The 19,392-nt window shown below is 33.8% G+C and overlaps 1 protein-coding gene across 1 annotated transcript in view; it reads right to left on the bottom strand.

Annotated features, from left to right (window-relative positions):
• The window catches only part of EYS (eyes shut homolog), a 625,315-nt gene that overhangs the window by 426,529 nt on the left and 179,394 nt on the right, over nt 1-19,392 (bottom strand). The window contains exons 12-15 of the mRNA XM_058836459.1: nt 11,461-11,720; nt 2,480-2,576; nt 1,250-1,357; nt 534-679 (exon numbers count right to left, since the gene is read on the bottom strand). Of these exons, the coding sequence (XP_058692442.1) occupies nt 534-679; nt 1,250-1,357; nt 2,480-2,576; nt 11,461-11,720 (611 nt within the window). The remainder of the gene's footprint in view (nt 1-533; nt 680-1,249; nt 1,358-2,479; nt 2,577-11,460; nt 11,721-19,392) is intronic.

A 19,392-nucleotide genomic window follows, 5' to 3' on the forward strand; every position in this document is an offset into this window, starting at 1 on the left:
ACATTGTGTATGAACTATGTCAGCAACACAGAGCATATAATAAAAGTCATGATCATTTTGGGGAAATTTTACTGCATCTCTACCCATTGAATATTTTGTCATGACTCTGTAAAAATGTAAAGATTAACACTAAAGGTTGTGGTGTCGATCCAACAGGTCAAAAAGTTAAGGTGCTTCTATGGTTCTTTGAAAATTCAAACTACAAGATAGCATTTTATTGCTTGCAAAATTTACTCTGTATCTATGGTAATAGTTTTTTTCACAGCTAAATTAAAAAGCATACACATTAATTTTCTTTTCACTATACAATAACTCATTTCAACTGAATGTATAGGTGAATAGAGAAATTAAATTCAAGTCTAAATATAAATAATATTCTAATGGGCTACTTTAAAAGAATTAGATAAAATTCTGCTTAATTTAGTATTGATTTATCCTCCAATAAGGAGACAATTTTAATTTTTGCTATAATATTAAAACTATGTAAAACCTGTGAAATAAGCTTCTTGGCTGTGGTAAAGAGTAGATCATACCTGTGAATCCAGCTAGACAGAGGCACTGATAGCCTCCAAGCCTGTTGATACAGCTTCCTCCATGTAAGCAAGGCAAAGTTTCACACTCATTTACATCCATCTCACACAGAGACCCATAGTATCCAGGTGCACATTTACAAATGAATCTTTAGAAAAAGGAAAATCAGTTATGTCAATGGAAGTAACAGTGGGATCTATTGCAATATTTTAGTCATACATATCTCCTGATGCCAAACTGATCTCCCTAATCCTCATGCATATTAAAATAATGAACAGAGTTTTCTCATTTCCATGTTTCTGAAGCACAGAGGGTGATTTACTTTTTGTAAAATTAATAGAAAAATTTGGTGCAGTAATTTTAACTGAAGGTACAAGAAATTACTTAATGGCTAATGATCTGGCACAAGTCTCTGAATAACTTGTCAAGTGCTGTTGAACAAGCACAGGGTTTGTAGCAATCTAACTCTAGATAAATTTTCTTCTATTTCAGTCTTTTTCCAAATGGGAAAAAAAAAAAAAAAAATAAGGAGGAAAAAGACGAAGTTGTGCAGAAGATGTTTTCCCTTCTATCTTCCTTTTAACATGACATTAGAAACAAAAAACTGAGTCAGTAGCATTTGCTTATTCCATTTTAACTTGTTGTGTGATGAAGGTCCATTCCAAGAGAAGAATTAAATAAGGAAATCAGGGAAACTTTTCATTTAGTAGTAACTAACCTGTTTATGAGATCCAGGCAAGTTCCATTGTTCTTGCAAGGTCTTGATAAACATTCATTAATTTCCACTTCACATAGGGTCCCAGTAAAGCCATGTTGGCAGGAGCACCTACCAAAAAGGATGTCACTACATTACTATTTAGGTCATTATAAAGATTCTGGAAAAATATGGCCAATGCTGAGAGGTATTAATTAAATGGTACCAAAATCATGTTTGCTTTTTACTGGTAATTGCAAGGGGCGGTACTTTAACAAGCACTGAAAAGTACAGTGTCTGAAGAACAGTAAATAAGGATTTTGTTATCCTTAGAGCTGAAAGGCACAGGCTTTGTGCTGATCCCATTGTACAAGAGCTTACTTAGAACTTGCCTTGGCCTGAGCTGCTTTTCACTTGTTTTGACACCTCTCATGCTGTAGCTTCAGCTCTGGAATAGCATCTATGGTAAGGGTGTGAAACACTGAGATGACCATGGTGTTACATGGTCATCTCAGTGTCTCATATTAGTCTTTTGTGTTCCACTTCTAAAGGATAGGATGACATGCAGAAGGACCTGGAAAACCTTGAGAAGTGGGCCCTTGGGAATTACATGAGATTTGGCAAGACCAAGTGTGAGGTGCTGCACCTGGGTCAAAGCAACCCTGATATCAAAGCAGGCTGGGGAATGAACGTATTAAGAGCAGCCCTGTTGAGGACTTGGGGGTGCTGGTGAGGCTTCAAGAAGGCCTCAGACTGAAGATGAGAAAAAATTCGCTGTGAACATCATAGATCTCCTCACAGAGACTTCCAGTAAGACTGCCAGTTCTTGGGGAAGAACAAAATCACTGTTCACTGGAGGCACCCAGACATTGTGAGGGTAATCATAATCAAAGAGAAATAATTGCAAGCTTTCTTATGTATATCTACATTCTTTAAGAAGTTTTTCTATTAATTTCAACTCAGATTTTTTGTACTATTGTAACTTGACTAACAACCCTACTTCTTAAAATTAGATCTTTATGATTTTAATTAGACCAAGAATAAATTCTTGGGGTTGTTCTTATGGTGTATATGTATTACTTTTTGCACACAAGAAGATTTAGACTATAATGAAACTATGTCAAAAAAATTACAACCTTCCTCCCCACCCCCTCCACTGAAGGTCAGCAAACATTAAACAGGCAAAGTACCAAAGGGAAAACTAGATGATAAAAAGCCATGAATCATATCTGTCATTGAAGTAATTTTCCTGACCTGTAGTGGTTGACCCCGTCCACACAGAGACCTCCATTCTGGCATGGATGGGAGATGCACTCGTCACTGTTAACTTCGCAGTAAGTACCCTCAAATCCTGAAACACACATTTCATTAACCATGAATGAATGAACTCTGCTATTTGATGTGAATAAAAGGGTCACAGATTCTCATGGAGGTTTGTCTATTTGAGCCCTGGACTAACTCAGACAATGAAAATGGCCTGCCTGGGAAACCTCAGCTGCACTCAAAGCTATTTGAGAAAAGGCTGAGAGAAGCATCAGCAATGGCTACATCTTCTCTTTGGAGCATTTAAGCTGAAGATGGCTGCCCTAGGTGTCTGACTGAGCTGTGTTGCAGCAATGGCCAGTGCCTACTGTGTAGTATGCTGACTTTGGCCTACAGACAGACTCCCTGGCTTGGATCTGCCCATTCCCTGTCACATTGACTGGCACCCTCTGCTGTTCCCGGACACAGCCACTGGTGCTGTCCTTCCTGCCTCATTCACATACTGTGAGACTTCTGACTGACCTTTGCTTCTGAAGGAGCCAATCCTTATTGTTCACTGGTCCTACAAGTAGAAGTAGCCCTGAAAGAACTTTCTCCAACTATTTCTGATCTGTAGCTTCAGCAATTTAATTTCCAGACAGTATAGAAGTTTCAACATACTTTAATGAACCGGAGAGAACAGATTTGGATAGAGCACCTGGATAAACATACTGGGGAAATATAACCCATTTTAAAGGACTGAAAAGTCTTTATTGAAGAGTGTGGGACAAAATCAGGAACTAAAAGTTAATTCAGTAATTAATACATTAGAGACAGTAGTGGAAGTCAGCATTTATTCAAAGCAGTCAGTCACTGAAAAAAAAAAAACCAAAACAACCCAACTAGTTTTACTTTTTAAACGAAGAAAAAATATGATTAAGATCTTATTTGCACAGTCCATCACTTGCATAATACATTTGCCTGTGCAAATGTTCCAGAATAGGTACTAAAATGAAATAAGACACTTAAATGTCTTTAGTGATACATGAACCCTATTTCTACTCTTAGACAGCATACAAATGTCTTTAGTGATACATGAACCCTATTTCTACTCTTAGACAGCATACTACATCTTATAACACTTGCATAAGTAGTTGTTCTGCTAAATGCATACTTGTGTTAAAGTGCTATACACGGGGAGGAGAAACTATAGCTTCATAGTTGAATTTTGCACAAAGTCAATGTATTTGTTTTCAGTTGATGGAGAAATTAAACCATCGCAATGAGCAAACTATTTGCATTGTATGACTAATATGTGAGTGCTGAATGCAGATTGTCTAAAGACCATTAGTAGAGTTCACCAAAGGGATTTTGAACATCACTTAGATAAAAAATTAATTTGAAGCAACTTTAAATTTAGTTATTGATATTCAGTATATATTGCTATAAATATGGCAAAGGTTCTACAGGATTCTTTATTAAAACAATAAGCAAAAATTGCTATCTGTACTTTTTTAGATACCTGAACAAGAATAATCATTTATTTTTTGTTATATTATATATTTGTGGTTTTCAAAGTACTCAATGGAGGTGAAGAAATCATGAAAGATTGCTGTTAGAATAGTATAGCTTATTTTTATCTAGAGAAAATTATGACTGGAAGAAATAAGTGTCTGAGTCACAGCTGCAGAGAAAGCTGTAGAAAGAAACCTCTGCTGGTACTCCAATATATGATCTGAATAAGATCCACATCAAAATAATTGGTATTTTCGTCTTATCAGGATTATTTCTGTTCAATAAGTTTTGGACCTGACTGAAATGAGCTCTTAATAATTGCTGAAGGTTTCATAGCAATGTTACTATAAAGCTAGAAAAATGAAACCTGGAACATTTCTCAAACTAGCCTTTCAATTATAGCCACTTATGCTGTTATCAGAAATCTGTTGAGCATTAAAGGATGCCCTCATTTATTTCTTATTGTATGTTTCACAAAAAAAAAAACAACCAAAAAACCCAACAAAATCAAAAAGCCCAAAACAAACCACTAATCCCTAAAAAAAACTGGAAAAGTATTGTAATAGAGAGAAAAATTGTCTCAGTGTACTGTTTTGAAGTATCTTCCTCAGCAGAGGCAACTTCGTATTCTGAATGGTTTAGTTTATTGTATGCAAATGGGCCTCAAACAGAGTGAATCAACCACTTTTCTTATCTGTAGCATATGTAATCTGCATCTTAATGCTGCTGAACCTTCATCTATTCCTGCCTGTGGTTTGATTAAGGAAAAAAGAAACGTAAAATAACTGTGAACTAATACACCACAGACCAAGTTAAGTACTAGGCCTGGTTGTGTGAGTAGGTAGAAGTCACTGACACACAAAATATTCAGTAGGTGTTTGATACATGCCATTCAGTGCCACTGAGCAAGAGCAGAAAAGATGACAATACATTTCTCTAACTCTCGTTTAATTAAGAAATTGGAGGGCATAATGAATGTTAGACACTAGGACTCACTGGACTACATGTAGTCAGCTTCCTCATCTTTAATTTCTCATATATTTGTCATGTTTGAAATTCCTAAAACTAAACTTGGTTACTGAGTGGAAGGCTGTCAGTGGGCAGAGAAAATGGAATTTCACTGAAAAGGACACACTGAAGGTAAACCAATACAACATTATAAATAACTCACAGATATGCAGATATATTTAAGCTTTACAATGCTATTGCAGAAGAGTTGTTAAGATAACAAAGCAAAACTGAAAAATTAACAGCTTTTATACAAAACAATCTCATATTTTTTGTGATACTATAGAATATTTAAGCATCTTAAAAATTACCACAGTTATCAGATTAGAAAATATAAAATGGAAAATGGAGGCGTTTCTCATTCTGCCTTTGCCTATCATCCTCTCTAGTTATGGATGTTTTATGGTCTTTTTGAAGTAAATAGTACAAAAGTGAACATACAAAGCATTATATAAACATATTTTTTGAATTCAGTTGTACATATTTTTCTAGCCTGTAGCAATATATCAATACCTTGAAAAGACAAAATAAGCAAACATATAGCAGGTATTCTACTTTATATATTTTTCCTGCAAATGGAGAAAAATAACAATTTCATCAAAATTTTTACTGTCTCTACATTTTGAAATGAACAAAAGAATTCAATTCACTATATTGTTTCCTTATGCTTACTTTTTCTCACTTTTTACTAAAAAATATTTTTTTTCATATTGACATATATTATTAAAAATTACAGACAATTACTTAGATAATATATTGATCTGTGATGAAAACTTGTGAACCAATGCAGTAATTTTTTCTAAGGAATTTTTACCATTTCTAGCAATTTTGCAGAAGACTTAATGAAAGCCTGTTTTCAACTAAAATGTTTATTCAGAAACACACAAATCTGCTTAAAAGGATCCCAAAATATTATTTCATTCAAATTTTTTGCATGTCTGTACTCTAGACTATTTAGAATTTAACAAGCTTTTATAAAGGAAGTTTCAATAAAGTAATATGACAATAAGCCAATGTTAATTCAGCCCTTAAATATGTTTTCAGAGTAAATTACAAAAAGAAAGTAGTGCAGCACTGTGCACATCACTTGTACAAACAAGGGAGTCCAAACTTCAAAACAAATACTGCAGATATTAATAAAATATTTGTTTTAGGAATATTCTTGAACAGGTACCAATTATATCACCTTCTTATTCAAAAGTCTAGCTAAAATGCTCATACCCAAATGGAAATGGCTTAAAGAAAGAATTGGTAGTTTATTTACATTGAAGATGAGATTCCTCATGAGTCTAACATGTAAGGGCTCTTGTATTTTACATGATAGTCATGCACAATTTAAAGGGTATTTTAATACATTAGTTTACTTTGTATAAACTACAACTGCTGCCACACATAGCTGTGATCTTCTGGGATACTTAAACTAAAATTTATATGGGGATGTAATTTTTAGAGAAATGCAGACATGTTTCCAAATTATTTCATATGTTGCAAGAGGAAATAGATGATGAGGGGAACTGCTTTAAAATGTTTGATATGTCAAATATATTACTATATAAAACTCTTTTAAATCATGACATTACCAATGTGATATGAGGCATGCTACAGGAAAATGGTTTTTATTTGTCAAGCATATTTTATTGTTTTTTATGTCACATTAGAAAAACTGAAGGTGTAAACAGAATCTCATAAGTATTGCTGGTATCCACACAGTTTTTAAAATCAAACTGATACAGTAATTAGTTTAAAACACTTATTTGTGAATGTATTGACTATGTATAGACATATTTGAGGAATTATCTCAGAAATGTTAATTATTTTTGTAGTAACATAACATATTCAAGACTTTCAGAAATTAAGAGAGATGAAAAACAACTGAAAGTTATTAAAGTTCTTTGTGTTAGAAAATAGTCTTATTTCTCTCTATTTTTAATTTTTCAGGTGGCATGAACATAATTTTGATGATATGAGTTGTAGAAACATCTGGGAAGTTGTTACTTAAGATGAGACAGATGTTATTTTTACGTCTGTTTCTCTGAAATATTGGAAATCCTGCATTTCTCAACTCTGTCTATGGGCCTTCTGGGAGATGCAAAGTGATGGAATATGCAGAGCATAGAAGCTAAATATCTGCTGTCACAGTTATGGTCATTTACATCACTGGATTCCATTGCAGAGAAATATTATGGAATTGACCTCTGCAGGTAAGAGTATTCTAACAGGATTCTTTTGCCATAATCTCTCTACTGTTTTGCTCATCAGAACAGTATCATAGATGTTTGTCTCTTTACCATGAACTAACAAACCAATGTTTGCAAACAGCAGAGATATTATAGCAGTCCCATAATCATTAGTATAGGTACTTAGGTTGTTCAGCAAAACATAAGTAGGGACATAAATCAAAATCAAAGGTGTGTAAAATATTAGGCACTGTAAAAAGGCTATTTCCCTCTGTAAATTATGTATGTGTGCATTTGAAAAAGAAAAACCCACTGAAGGGCTCAGAAATCTGACAAACTCCAATTTAAATAACTTGTTTTTCATAATCTATTTATTATTTCTGCTTGGTATTTTAAATTTTGTACATTATGATAATTTTCACTTAGTCTTGTTTCAGACAACAGCTGAAAAATATTTTGCCTCTGTTCAAATTTCTACCTGTACAATGCTATAGAGCAAATAAAAATAATCATTAGCATCTAGAACAAAGAGTAGGTGTCAAGGGAAAGCTATTGACAGGAGACTGATAAAAGAGGTGAAAAAGTACTGGGAAAATCTGTTTAAAACAACGACTTTAGAAATTACCTTGAATCATCAAGAAAGCATTGCTTTTAGGAAAGTCAAAATAAAAATGGAATACCTAATTCCAGTAAAAACTGCAGCTACTGTTTCTCCTTAGAGATGAGTTGTTTTCATAGATCTCCCTGGAACAATACACATAATTTCCCTACACCCTAAAATTGATGGCTTTAATCTTAAGCCCTATGCATAAACCAGTTTTTCAACTTCTCACTTTCTAGCTTTATATCTTTAAAGCTGCAATGAGCACAAACAAGATGACAAAGATTTTGTACTTGTACTTTTGTACTTGTGTGCTGCAATGACATATGTTTCCGCTGCCTGTTCTTTTTACTCCTCTCTAAAATTGTGTGCTTCCCAGAACCATGAAATTTAAAAATAAATAAATAAATATTTACAGCAATAATAAAACAGCAAAAGGCAACTGGTCAAGAATTCAGACTTCCTACTGTCTGAAAGATTTTTCCTAAGCAGCCTAAATAGTTGGCAGCATGACAAATATTTCTAGGGCATTAGACATTTAACTTTTTATGTCTGCTTTTGCTTGAAATGAAGTACATCAGAAAATAATACCTCCTTAATGTAATACTGGGGACATCCACAGTCCAGACATTTCTTTATTCTATATATATTTCAGTATATTTCTTTCAACATTTCATACATACATTATTTTATTGATGTAATTTCCATTCTGCCATAACTCATTAAAATATTACTGAGTTAACACAAATGCTGGCCAAATAATCCATATTCTGAAAAAAAGTAGGTAAAGCTTTGATATAAACTCTCTCTATATGTATGCAATACCTAATGTAGAATATGTAGCACTTCATGATAATGTTTCTATCTCAACCTAACATGTATATGGAAAATTGCTTCCATTGTAATAAGGAGGCTGGATGAATATCCTGAGCTTAGCCCATCCGTATTACTTGGACTACTGAAGGAGGTTCTACATCTAATTTTAAAGAGAGATTAATTTCTACCTTCTAAGAAGCAGGAATTTTAGGAACCATTTTAATTCAATGATCTTGCCCTTCCCTTCCTGTCTTTATATCAGCAACAACTATTTGCCATTCCTACTAGCCTGCCTTGCTACTATACGCATATCTACTAATACTTCTCATAAAAGACTAAATCACTGTTAAACACATCTTATTAGAAAACACTAGATATTTTCTGACCCATAGTTTATTTAATTATATTTAAATAATTTAATGCAAATTATTTTTTTCTCTTGTTATTCTCTGCAATATTTTTTTGCTTGTAATTACACAGGTTCCACACCTTGTGAAAACTTACCTTTATGTTCCATTTCATCATTAATTAAATTTATTCATCAGTCCCAGCCAGAGTTTTGATCTTGCATTCAGCAGTTGTATGCCCTCTCAGTTTCCCTTGATTTTGAATACATTTTTTCAGTACATTTTTTTGTCTTAGAACACAATTGCTCTCAGAAAGGATCACTATTTTTACCAAACCATCCTATCTTTCTTTTGGGTTGCCTCTACAAAACTAACAGTTTTGTGCTTATCATTATCTCGAAGAGCATGGTCTAATGCCTATACTCTTGTTTATTTACCCTCTTTTTTACTTATATATGAAGTTGAATTGTTCTTTGGATCTTTTTCATGTAGACCTTTTGGGGAATTTACAAATAGTGGTCAAGGCTCAGCTATGAATATTTCAACATAATTTAAACTCTATAGTTTTGCTTACATATCCTGCCTTGCTCTCCTGTTACACTAAATTTTTATTTCTATTATTAAGATTAATTCTAAGAATGGAATTCTCCATTTTGTGTTTTCTTACACAAATATTATAATCTATGTCCTTAAAAAGACTCTATCTAGGGCAAGCAGCTCAAGAGAAAGTTTTACATTAATGGTATTTATAGAATTTTAGAAATCTTTAGAAATCTGATTTAGAAATCAGACTGCTGTAGTTCCCCAATGTACATACAGGAAGAAAAATTTTTGTTTTGTACTACAGCTAATCATGACTTCATCAATTTCTTATCAATTTGCTGTGATAATTCTGTCCTAAACTAACATCTTACATCAACTTTGAATCTTTCCAGTTCCTGTTGTATCAGCTTTTGTCTTGTCTGACCTAGCCAATGTATATTCTCTTTTTCTTCTAAATATGTATCACCGTCAATGGTATAATTTATGGTTCTGTTGTACCTGTCTCAGATATGGTGTTCTACAGATAGTTGTTCGAATTTGGTAAGCACTGCTATATTTTGTGAGTCCTGTTATACCAGACTCAAACTTTCTGTTGACTGGACTGTTAGCTACTGGCAAGTTTAACTTGCCATTTATGAATTATGCCTTTTTACCCTTTTTCAATTCTGAATTTTCCACTTTCCAAGATTTGTTAACAATATATGCTACTGATTCACATAGATGTCCTATGACTTCCCCAAGGATTCCTAGCTGCAAGCTTCAAGAATTCTTAAAAATCCCATTAACACTGCCAGAGAATCCTGGCTGCATGTTTTTTTTTTTTTTAATTCTTCAGAAATGGTGCACAAAAACATTTGGAAAAGATTACTTTTTATGGGGAATGTTAAGAAAATACTTGAGTTACAAGTCTCTCTATAGATCATTTCTAAAAAGGTTTCAAAAATCAATATTGTGTGTCAAAATCTGTTTTTGAAAAAACAGCTTTTCTTAAAGATGCCTCACTAAGCAACTTGCACACGTCCCCAGTGATGTTTGGGTTTTTTACCTCAGCAGCTTGCAGTAACCTTTACCTTAATAGTAAAAAAACCCCAAGGTATTATATGCTCCTGGTTCCTAGGTATTATATCCGTGTCTTTGTAGCTTAGTAATTGACAAGTAATAGTATTGTCATGTAACACTGCACTTATTTGCTAACCTTTGTCCCTAGGAGACCTCTGCCCTTATAGGCATAACACTGAAGACTTCAAAATCCTGCTCCAATTCCAGTTTCAGTAATTGTACTCCTCTGCTACTTAAATTTTCTACATTTTCTGCGCAGTTGTTAGTTAATGTATTCCTCAATTCCTACATGGAAGTGTATAGCAATGTTCTGCACAGTTAAACTGTTGCTCCGTTCCACCTTAGCAGTTCTCGTATGTGGAGGGAGAGATTGTGTCTTTTAAGCCATGAACCAGGGAAGCTGTCAGCACCTGCTGTGATTTGGTTTGTTGTGCATACAGGGAGCGACCCTCTATATCCATTAAGCAAGGGAAGATTACTTCCCTGATGTGCCAGGCCTTCCTGACAGCTCAGCAGGAAAAGAAACTATTTCCAACTTGCTCCAATTTTTGTACCTTCACCAATTTGCATATATTTTTTCTAAATCTGCGTGTTTTGTCAATTTAGTTTGTCTCTGTTGGGCAGGTGCATGTCTATCTCTATGTCATTGTAACAATTGACTGAGAAATACTAATTCTGAGTGCTGAATCTAAGCCATCATAGATTTAATAAGTATTGTAAAATAAGAAATTAATAACAGATAAACTAACAGCTATCTTTCCAGTCTTTTGACACTACAGATAGAACTGCTGCAATTCATGATGGTTTTATGTTCTTTGAAACATATTCTTTTCTACTTGCAATAAAGATAGCGATAAATTCAACATACATTTACAATTTTCCAGAGCACAACAGAAAATGGAAGAAATTAACTATTCCAGTTCTCACCTGTTTTGCAAATGCACATTGGATTTCCATCTACTTGTGCCAAGCAGGTTGAATTGTTTATACATGGATTGTAAGGCAGCTCACAGGGACTGAAGCGCTGGTGGCAGAAGTCGCCAGTATAAAATGGAGGACAAATGCAGACAAACTGCCCCGGCTTCACAGATTCAAAACATGTGGCTCCGTTCAAGCATGGTTCAGATTCACATTCATTTATATCTTCACTGCAGTCTGGCCCTGTCCAACCTGCTGTACATGTGCATCTAGAGGGGCAGAAAAGCAAAAGAGCATTGATGTGGCAGAATAAAAATTAACAAAAAAATTAAAAAGAAAATCAATAATATATTTCTGTGACTAGCTTCCCCCCTCCCCCCCGGCAATTATATCAGCATGCATTATGAATAAAAGTTATATTCAGGTTATTCTCCCAGAATTTTTCTGAACAAAAGCAGAAGGACTTATTCTAAGTCACAATATCACTTGGAGAACCATCTGATTTAGCAAATGTAGACAGAATCACGTTTAGACCATTTTTAAGATGAAACAACACAGATTATCAAATATAAAAAGTAAATCTAAATTTTAAGGACTAGAAGTACACCTTTTCATATGTGTGAAACTAGTAGGTACTTCAATGTTTGGGATGAAATGCATCAGGTAGCATATCCAATACGCTTAAGAAAGAAAGTAGGAGTCATGAAAGATGCTAATTTCATTGTGTTGTTTCTCTTTGTTGAATTCCTTAGTGAAGACCTGTTAGTGTTAACACAGAAGAGAAAACTTTGACCAAAGTCTAAATAACATCTGATTGTAAGGAACCTATCTTCATGAATTAGATAAATATCTTTTTTTATTCACAATATAAATATGATAAGGTTCTGTAAATTCAGAGAAAACAATTTGCTAATGTTTTCAAAGCTTTCAAAGCCAAATTTCTTCACTAGCTACAATAAAAGAGGACTCTGTACTTTGAAAGTCATATATTCCTGTTACTTTTACTGTAAATAAAATTGAATTTAATTTTATTTTTACCACTGTGTGGAAGGACAAGAGACAATATGAAAGATTAACTATTCGAGCTCTTGTCTACTTTGATCAATATTGATTTCAGGTATTAAACCATTCAAATATATCTTCATAGTTATAATCTGATAAAAGAAATTGTTCTTAAATAAGAAACAGGTCATTTAATGAATAATTTGTTATGTAGTTCTGTTCTCTAAGATAGATATTGTTTGCCACATGAAAGGCAAATTTCACCCTTAAAAAACCCCACTCTTTTCTTTCAAATTTTTTGTGTTCTGTGTTATTTATTTGTGGGGTACAATTACCATGTCACAAGAAATGAAATGGATATTGCAAAGGACCTTTATAATTTTAAAGGCCTGAGTATTTTAGCATTAAGGATTCAAAAATAAGGTTACTGTATTTTTCTCACGTTAAAAACTAATAGTAATTAATATCAAAAAACATTCAGACATTCTCAAAATAACTGACAAAAATAACTTTTCAGGACTTGTCATTTATGATAAAACATACTTTTGGAAATATGATTAAAAAAATATATATTTTTTTTATTCTCTCTTTATGGACAACAAACGTATCTTCTTTTGCTATACATGGCAGAATGCATCCACAACAACATCCACTGAATAACACTGCATACCCAATCAGTGCTTTACTGAATTTTCTCTTAAGTAGTCAATATATAAAAGCATCAGACTCTTACAAATTAAGCATCTCCAAAAGTCTGATACTGAACACAAGAGAACACTCTGACCCAACAGATCAGAACACAGAATTAATTGTTTTACAGCTGCTCATTTTTTTGTTGACTTCTTTTATGAAGTTGTGAATAAATTGCTACAGATGCACTACTACAAATTGGTAGGTAGCACTTGGCCATACTCCATTTTTAGCTTAAAAAGCTCATTAAATGGAGAGCCTTTCACTTCATATTAGAAGAACACTGTTCAGTTCTGACCTGCTCCGACTTTATAGACATAACTGAGGTGCAGAGGAGCAAACATTAAACATGCTTCATTCCCTTTTTTTCTCTAATGAGTTTCATAACTGCCTTTGAGTTATCAAAACTCTTCTGTATGACTACAGGGAACACTAGGTCACTGAAATACAGCAGTTATCTACACTACACAACTAGCCAGTCTTACCCTGGCTTCACGACAGCCACCAGCTGAGCTGCAACAGTCAATATTAATGTAAAGGAGACAATTAATAGCAGAGCTTTTTGTACTCCTTTCTGGATTATTAAAAAAATTACTGGAGTCCTCATTAAATGTGAAAAAAACCAAAAAACAACAACCATAGAAGCATCTATCCCAAGGCTCAGTTTTAAGAATCAAGAAAAAATTTTGTGTTAATGGGAACTGTAATTTTAAAAAAGGTAAGGAGGTGTTAGGAACATTAAAATCTTACAAAATAAGCTCATATAGCTGGTATTCTTGGAAATTAACTGATAAAAAGACAAAAACCCAAACAGACTTCCAAAAACTAATTTTTTTTTCACTCCGTTAGAAAAATCAAGAGGATTTCTAGAATTCTCAGAGGAAAAAAGGCCTGATATATGCTTCTAAGAGCCCATCTAAAGATAGTCAATGCTCTCGTCATCTCTCCTAAATGCATTTCAGCCTGCCTCTACTATCATTATCATTACTCTTTTCCTATTTTATTCCTAGAGCTCTTCATTTGTAACCAATCAAATGTGACACCAATTAACTAATTAAAGAAAGCATTAACCTGGGCTGCAGTGCTTGTTTTCTGATGGAATTTGCAATCTTGAAGAATTTAGGACAGCAGTGGAGTAGTTAGACCACTGAAATTTAGTAGAGGAAACTTTCAGTTGATTAGCAGATTAGATTAGATTAGATTAGATTTCAGTATTTGGGTCCATGGGATCCCCTAGGAAATTGCCTTCAGGGAAAAGAGATCTGCACAAACCTGGCAGCTCTTTCAGGACATTTTTTTTAGAGCACAGTTCTTGATTTCCATAGGTAAGAAATCAGGTAAAGAAAGCAGAAGACCAGCATGCCTTAGTATCTCTTGAGTATCTCCTGAAGTTGTCTGGATATGTAGGAGTGGCATTAGGAAAGCTAAGGCCCATTTGAAGCTTAATTTGGCAAGAGCTGCAAAGAATAAGAAGGGACTTAAAAGTATGTTTGCCACAAAAGTAAGGTTGAAGAAAATGTAGTTCTGCAATAAATAGGACAGGAGAACTGGCAACAACCAACAGCGAGAAGACTGAGATGTTCAACATTTTTACTTGCCTCAGTTTTTAATGTTAATCTCACTTCCACATCTCTGAAGCTCATGCTAGGTACTGGGGGACTGAAGTCCTTCCCATCCTAGGAGAAGGTCTGGTTTGAGGAACCTGAATATACCTAAATCCATTGAACTCCATGAGATGCACCCCAGGGTCCTGAGAGAAATGGCTGATGTAGCTCTCTCCAAAGGATTAATCAGTAGGTAAGCAAAGACCAATTTGTCCATCGCAGTGTAAATTGATAGGTGAATTTAAATTACAAAAATTATACTTAAAAGAAAGTCCACAAGTTCACCTGCCTTTATCAGCTGTTAGAATAAGGCTATGAAGCTAAAATTAGGGGAAAAAACTTCGCTTTCTTTGTCATACACACAGATACAATTTTTAATTTAACTGAGATGTAGATACTGGCTCATGGGAAGTACATACACCACCTGCAGTCTACAAGTTGCATCTGATGTAGTGGCTAAGAAAACATAAATAAAGTACTTGGAGAATGGTACCAGGTAATAACAGACATGCATGGATATTGACTCCAAACTGGAGAAAAAAAATTTGGGAGGTATTGTTGAGAAGAGAGATAAAAAGATTAAATTTCTGCTACTCTAGTAGTGTCTAAGTGTATCTTTTGCATTTTTGATGAATACACAAAGCCTTCAAAGGGCTTATGTAGTTTTCATTCCCTTCCAGTTCTTCAATTTTTAGACTCTTAATCATTGTTCTTTTTCTCATTTTTAAGATATACTTTCTCAGTTCTGTATACTTTCCTCCCATAATTCTCTGCTCATATTCTTCCCTTTGGTAACAGTAACTAAAATTTATTCCTGATATTCTGTGTATTCAGGAATATTACACTACAAAAAATAAAAGCCAAACAAACATATTTTAGAGGAACAGATAGAGAAGGTTGTATTTGTTTGTTTTCCATATATTTCTTCCTTAATCCTCTATTTGAAGCTATGAGTTCACACAATCACAGGGTAACATTCAGCTCAATGAGACAGCAAGCTATATTTCAGCTTTTGCTTTAAGCTCTGTTTCAGCTGCCATGCACACATTTCTGTTTCAGGAAACAGAACTTTATGTTCTACAAAGGGTATTTATATTTTCAACTCCCTACTTTTTTCCATGCTGCTGTTCTCTTTTTTCCATTTTCCTGAACCAGGACATATGATACATCTTATATCAGGCCGGATGCAACTTTCAGACTACTGGACCCAAGAGATGAGGTACACACTCATTTTCTTTTCAGATCAAGTTATTTCCTTATTTATCTCAATAAGAAGAACATCCTGTCTACAAGGCCAGATGAAATCACATTGTTTTCTGTTTCAGCTGATAAACATTACAATAATTTAAAAATCACTACTAAAACTGTCTCATTAGAAGGAGTGTTTGTGCTTTAAAAGCACGAGTACTGAATACTTTGAATATTTTTAATTAAGAAAGACAACAAAATAAGTAAAAACTATAATAAGTAAAACTGAAGATGATTGCTGTCGTATGGGATGGCTAATTTAGCTTGGATCCAGAAAAGAAAAGAAAACATGGTTTGGTATCAAAACTCTAGTTCATAGACCATGACCATGGGGAAAACCATTGTTGAATTTCCTTCCCATCAGTCTTACCTACTTAAATTCTTATTTTAGATGCAGCAGAAATTAATTTAAAAATACAAAAAAATTACTCCAATGTTTTGGGTGCATTTTTTACTCTTGCTTTACAGTTTTGGTTATTATCTAAGATGCCACAAAAACTGTTCATCATGTTCAAGTTTTTTAAATAAATTAGAAAAATATTTTAAAATACTGAATCATCCGTTAAAATTTAGGAATTCCCAGCTCCCAAACTTACTAAAAAGGGTCTCATAATAAGATGAAAATTTTGGAATGCAGCTTTGCAAACTATCATAGAACACAGGGTGAAAACAAACAAAGGTCTTTTTAAATTTGTGTTCTGTGTGTCAAATAATTTTCTGAGTAGCAGCACTAATTTCTTGAATTACTGAAGAATCCCATAGAGAATGTATATGCATTTTGGCGTGTGAAGCTGCTCTTTTGAATAACATCCTCTATTAACAAAACCCACATTAGACTTCGTTCTATTCTTGACAAAATGCAAAAGGAAAAGTACATAGATTCCCTTTTATCTTACCATCTCTTGTCACTAACACCAAGAGTTGCATTATTTGACTATGTACCCTTCATCCCTCACTGGAACAACAATCAGTACAGCAGCAATAAGGTAATTCAAGATTTCACCATGCAATCTGAGAAAAAATATGTAATTTGCAGCCTTTTTATCAGGCAGCACCTCTCCAAAGATTTGTCAAAGAGAAAACCCTTAATTTGTGTAAACAGAGCATCAGTAACAATGTTACCATGAAGAGTAAGTAAATGATCTGCCTCAAATATCTTGGGATACTGGTTCACTTTGGTAGAGAAAAGAAAGAAGTATTTAATTCTTTCAAGAATCAGAAGGAATCAGTTGCCATGTGTCTTCCAAGAGTTACCGCAAGTTAATCTGTTAGACTCAGATGTTGAGTACTTGAATAAATCAGCTATCTGGATGACTCTCCATCTTTCAAGGATTTTGAATAAAAGGCTTCCACCTCCCTAGCTGTCTGTTTACTTGTGGTCTTCTCTCTTAATTTAATACGGGTCTTTGATGACAACTGGGTTTATTTCTGCACCTGTGGAAATTGGTATCTTCAGCACTGTTTCCCCTTGGAAATCTCTTCCTTTGCTCAACATTGCAGTGTAAACAGCCTAGTTTTTATGGAAAGCAGCTCAATGCCTTTTCTCAGTTTTTATTGCTCTGATATTTTCTGAGAGCTACAGGTAACTCTTACAGTATTTTGGTATTGATTTTGAGACAAGTCCTCTTTGACCTGAGAAATCTGAAGCGAAGAAAAATGCTGCACTGAAAAAGTAGAAGTTATTACCTGAATGCAGGTAACAGCCCCTCCAGGAGAAACTTTTGTTAAATGTGGGAAGTTTAGCAATGCAGAAGTAGTTCTGACAATTGACCTCCAAGCTCTTCACTCCATATACAGAGATGGCACTGATTACAGAAAAGAAAAATGAAATCTTTGGGTAGAGTGCTCACAGTGGAAGGGACTTTTGCACAGGGGAAGTAAAGGAGGTCTTTCCTGGTCTGTTCCTTCCACCACAGGCAATCAAAAAAGGCCAAATAAAGGTGATTACAATTGCAATTTTTATTAGCAATAATTAGCATGGCAACATGAAGTTCTAGGTAACATGCTCAAACTCTGAAATTTTATGAAGCTCTAACAATACAATTCTAACAGTGAAGACAAATTACCTTGACATTTGAGAAACAATTGAATATAATGCACGCCAATTCAGAAGTCTGTGCAAATGACCTCTGCATATTTATTTGAGTGGATGAACAAAGAAAATTTTTTCTCCTTCATATTGTAATCATTGAACTCTGCCAGTCATTTAAGCAAGATGTCTCTATCAGTTTTGCTGTGGGGGGGGAGTGTTTCCAATATTCTATGGAAAATTTTTCAGAATTATGGATTGATCTTTACCTAGGGTGTACTCAAGTTCCAAGGAAGAGAATCATAGAAGAAACAATATAATAAATAATAATAAATATGGCTCAGTATGTCATCAAAGCACTATCTGATCCAGGAATAGAAACAAGTGTATAAGAGAACATTCATTAGAACAAATGGATTAATGTATTTTTTTTCCTTTTTTTCCTTTTTAAAAAATTTATTCAGACACAGAAGACATTGAATACTTTATGTCTAGAACCAATTATGTACCTATAAAAAACCTGATAACCAAGGATAGATATGATATGTAGTATGGCAGAATATCTCAGGTCATCATGACATCACTTAACCATACAGAAACTATATTTATTTATTTGAAGAGAACTATTGAAATATTTTCAACACTCAGCAGCAGTCATGCTAACTTCAATGTTATAAACTCAGATTTTCAAGAGTCTACAGTAAATAAAAATTTGGAAAGGTTGGAGAGTGTCATAATTGATACAGACAGTCTAGAAAATACTTTGTAATAGATTAATAGGAAGATGTGTCTGTTTTCATATTTGTTATTAGAATAAGAGAAATAAAAGAAAAAAGGATCTGCACAAACTGACCTCCATTAATATGCCAAATTATAACTTCTAACCATTCACCTAATAGTGCAAGAGGATTGTAACCCCAAAAAGATAACAGATGGAGCAACATTTCATCTTCCAAGACAAAATTTACCAAATATCACCTAACACAGATTTTGACTAGGTTAGTCAAAAAATATTTACATGAGTAAACCATTGAAATTTTTATCAAGGAGTGTTAACATTTCCAAGCATATAAATAATAAAAAAAACCAAAAATGAAACATCTTCAAGTCAAAGCGTATTTCTCAAAGTTATAAAAAAAAAAAAAAAAAAATACAAGCAAACAAGCAAATATATCCACACTGCTCAAATACTGCAGTCACACATGATGTAGCTATTTCTTTATTGTGGATTCTGTTGCAAAACCAAATTTGACTTGTCATGTTCTGGCAAACAGCATTTCAAAAAATAGCTTTGTCCTTATAAAGATTATTGTTCTGATATAAGGTATAAAAGCAAAAAAAAAAATTATTTTCAGTTTATCTCCAAGA

The sequence above is a fragment of the Poecile atricapillus genome, chromosome 3 (genome assembly GCF_030490865.1).
Source record: "Poecile atricapillus isolate bPoeAtr1 chromosome 3, bPoeAtr1.hap1, whole genome shotgun sequence".
NCBI lineage: Eukaryota > Metazoa > Chordata > Aves > Passeriformes > Paridae > Poecile > Poecile atricapillus.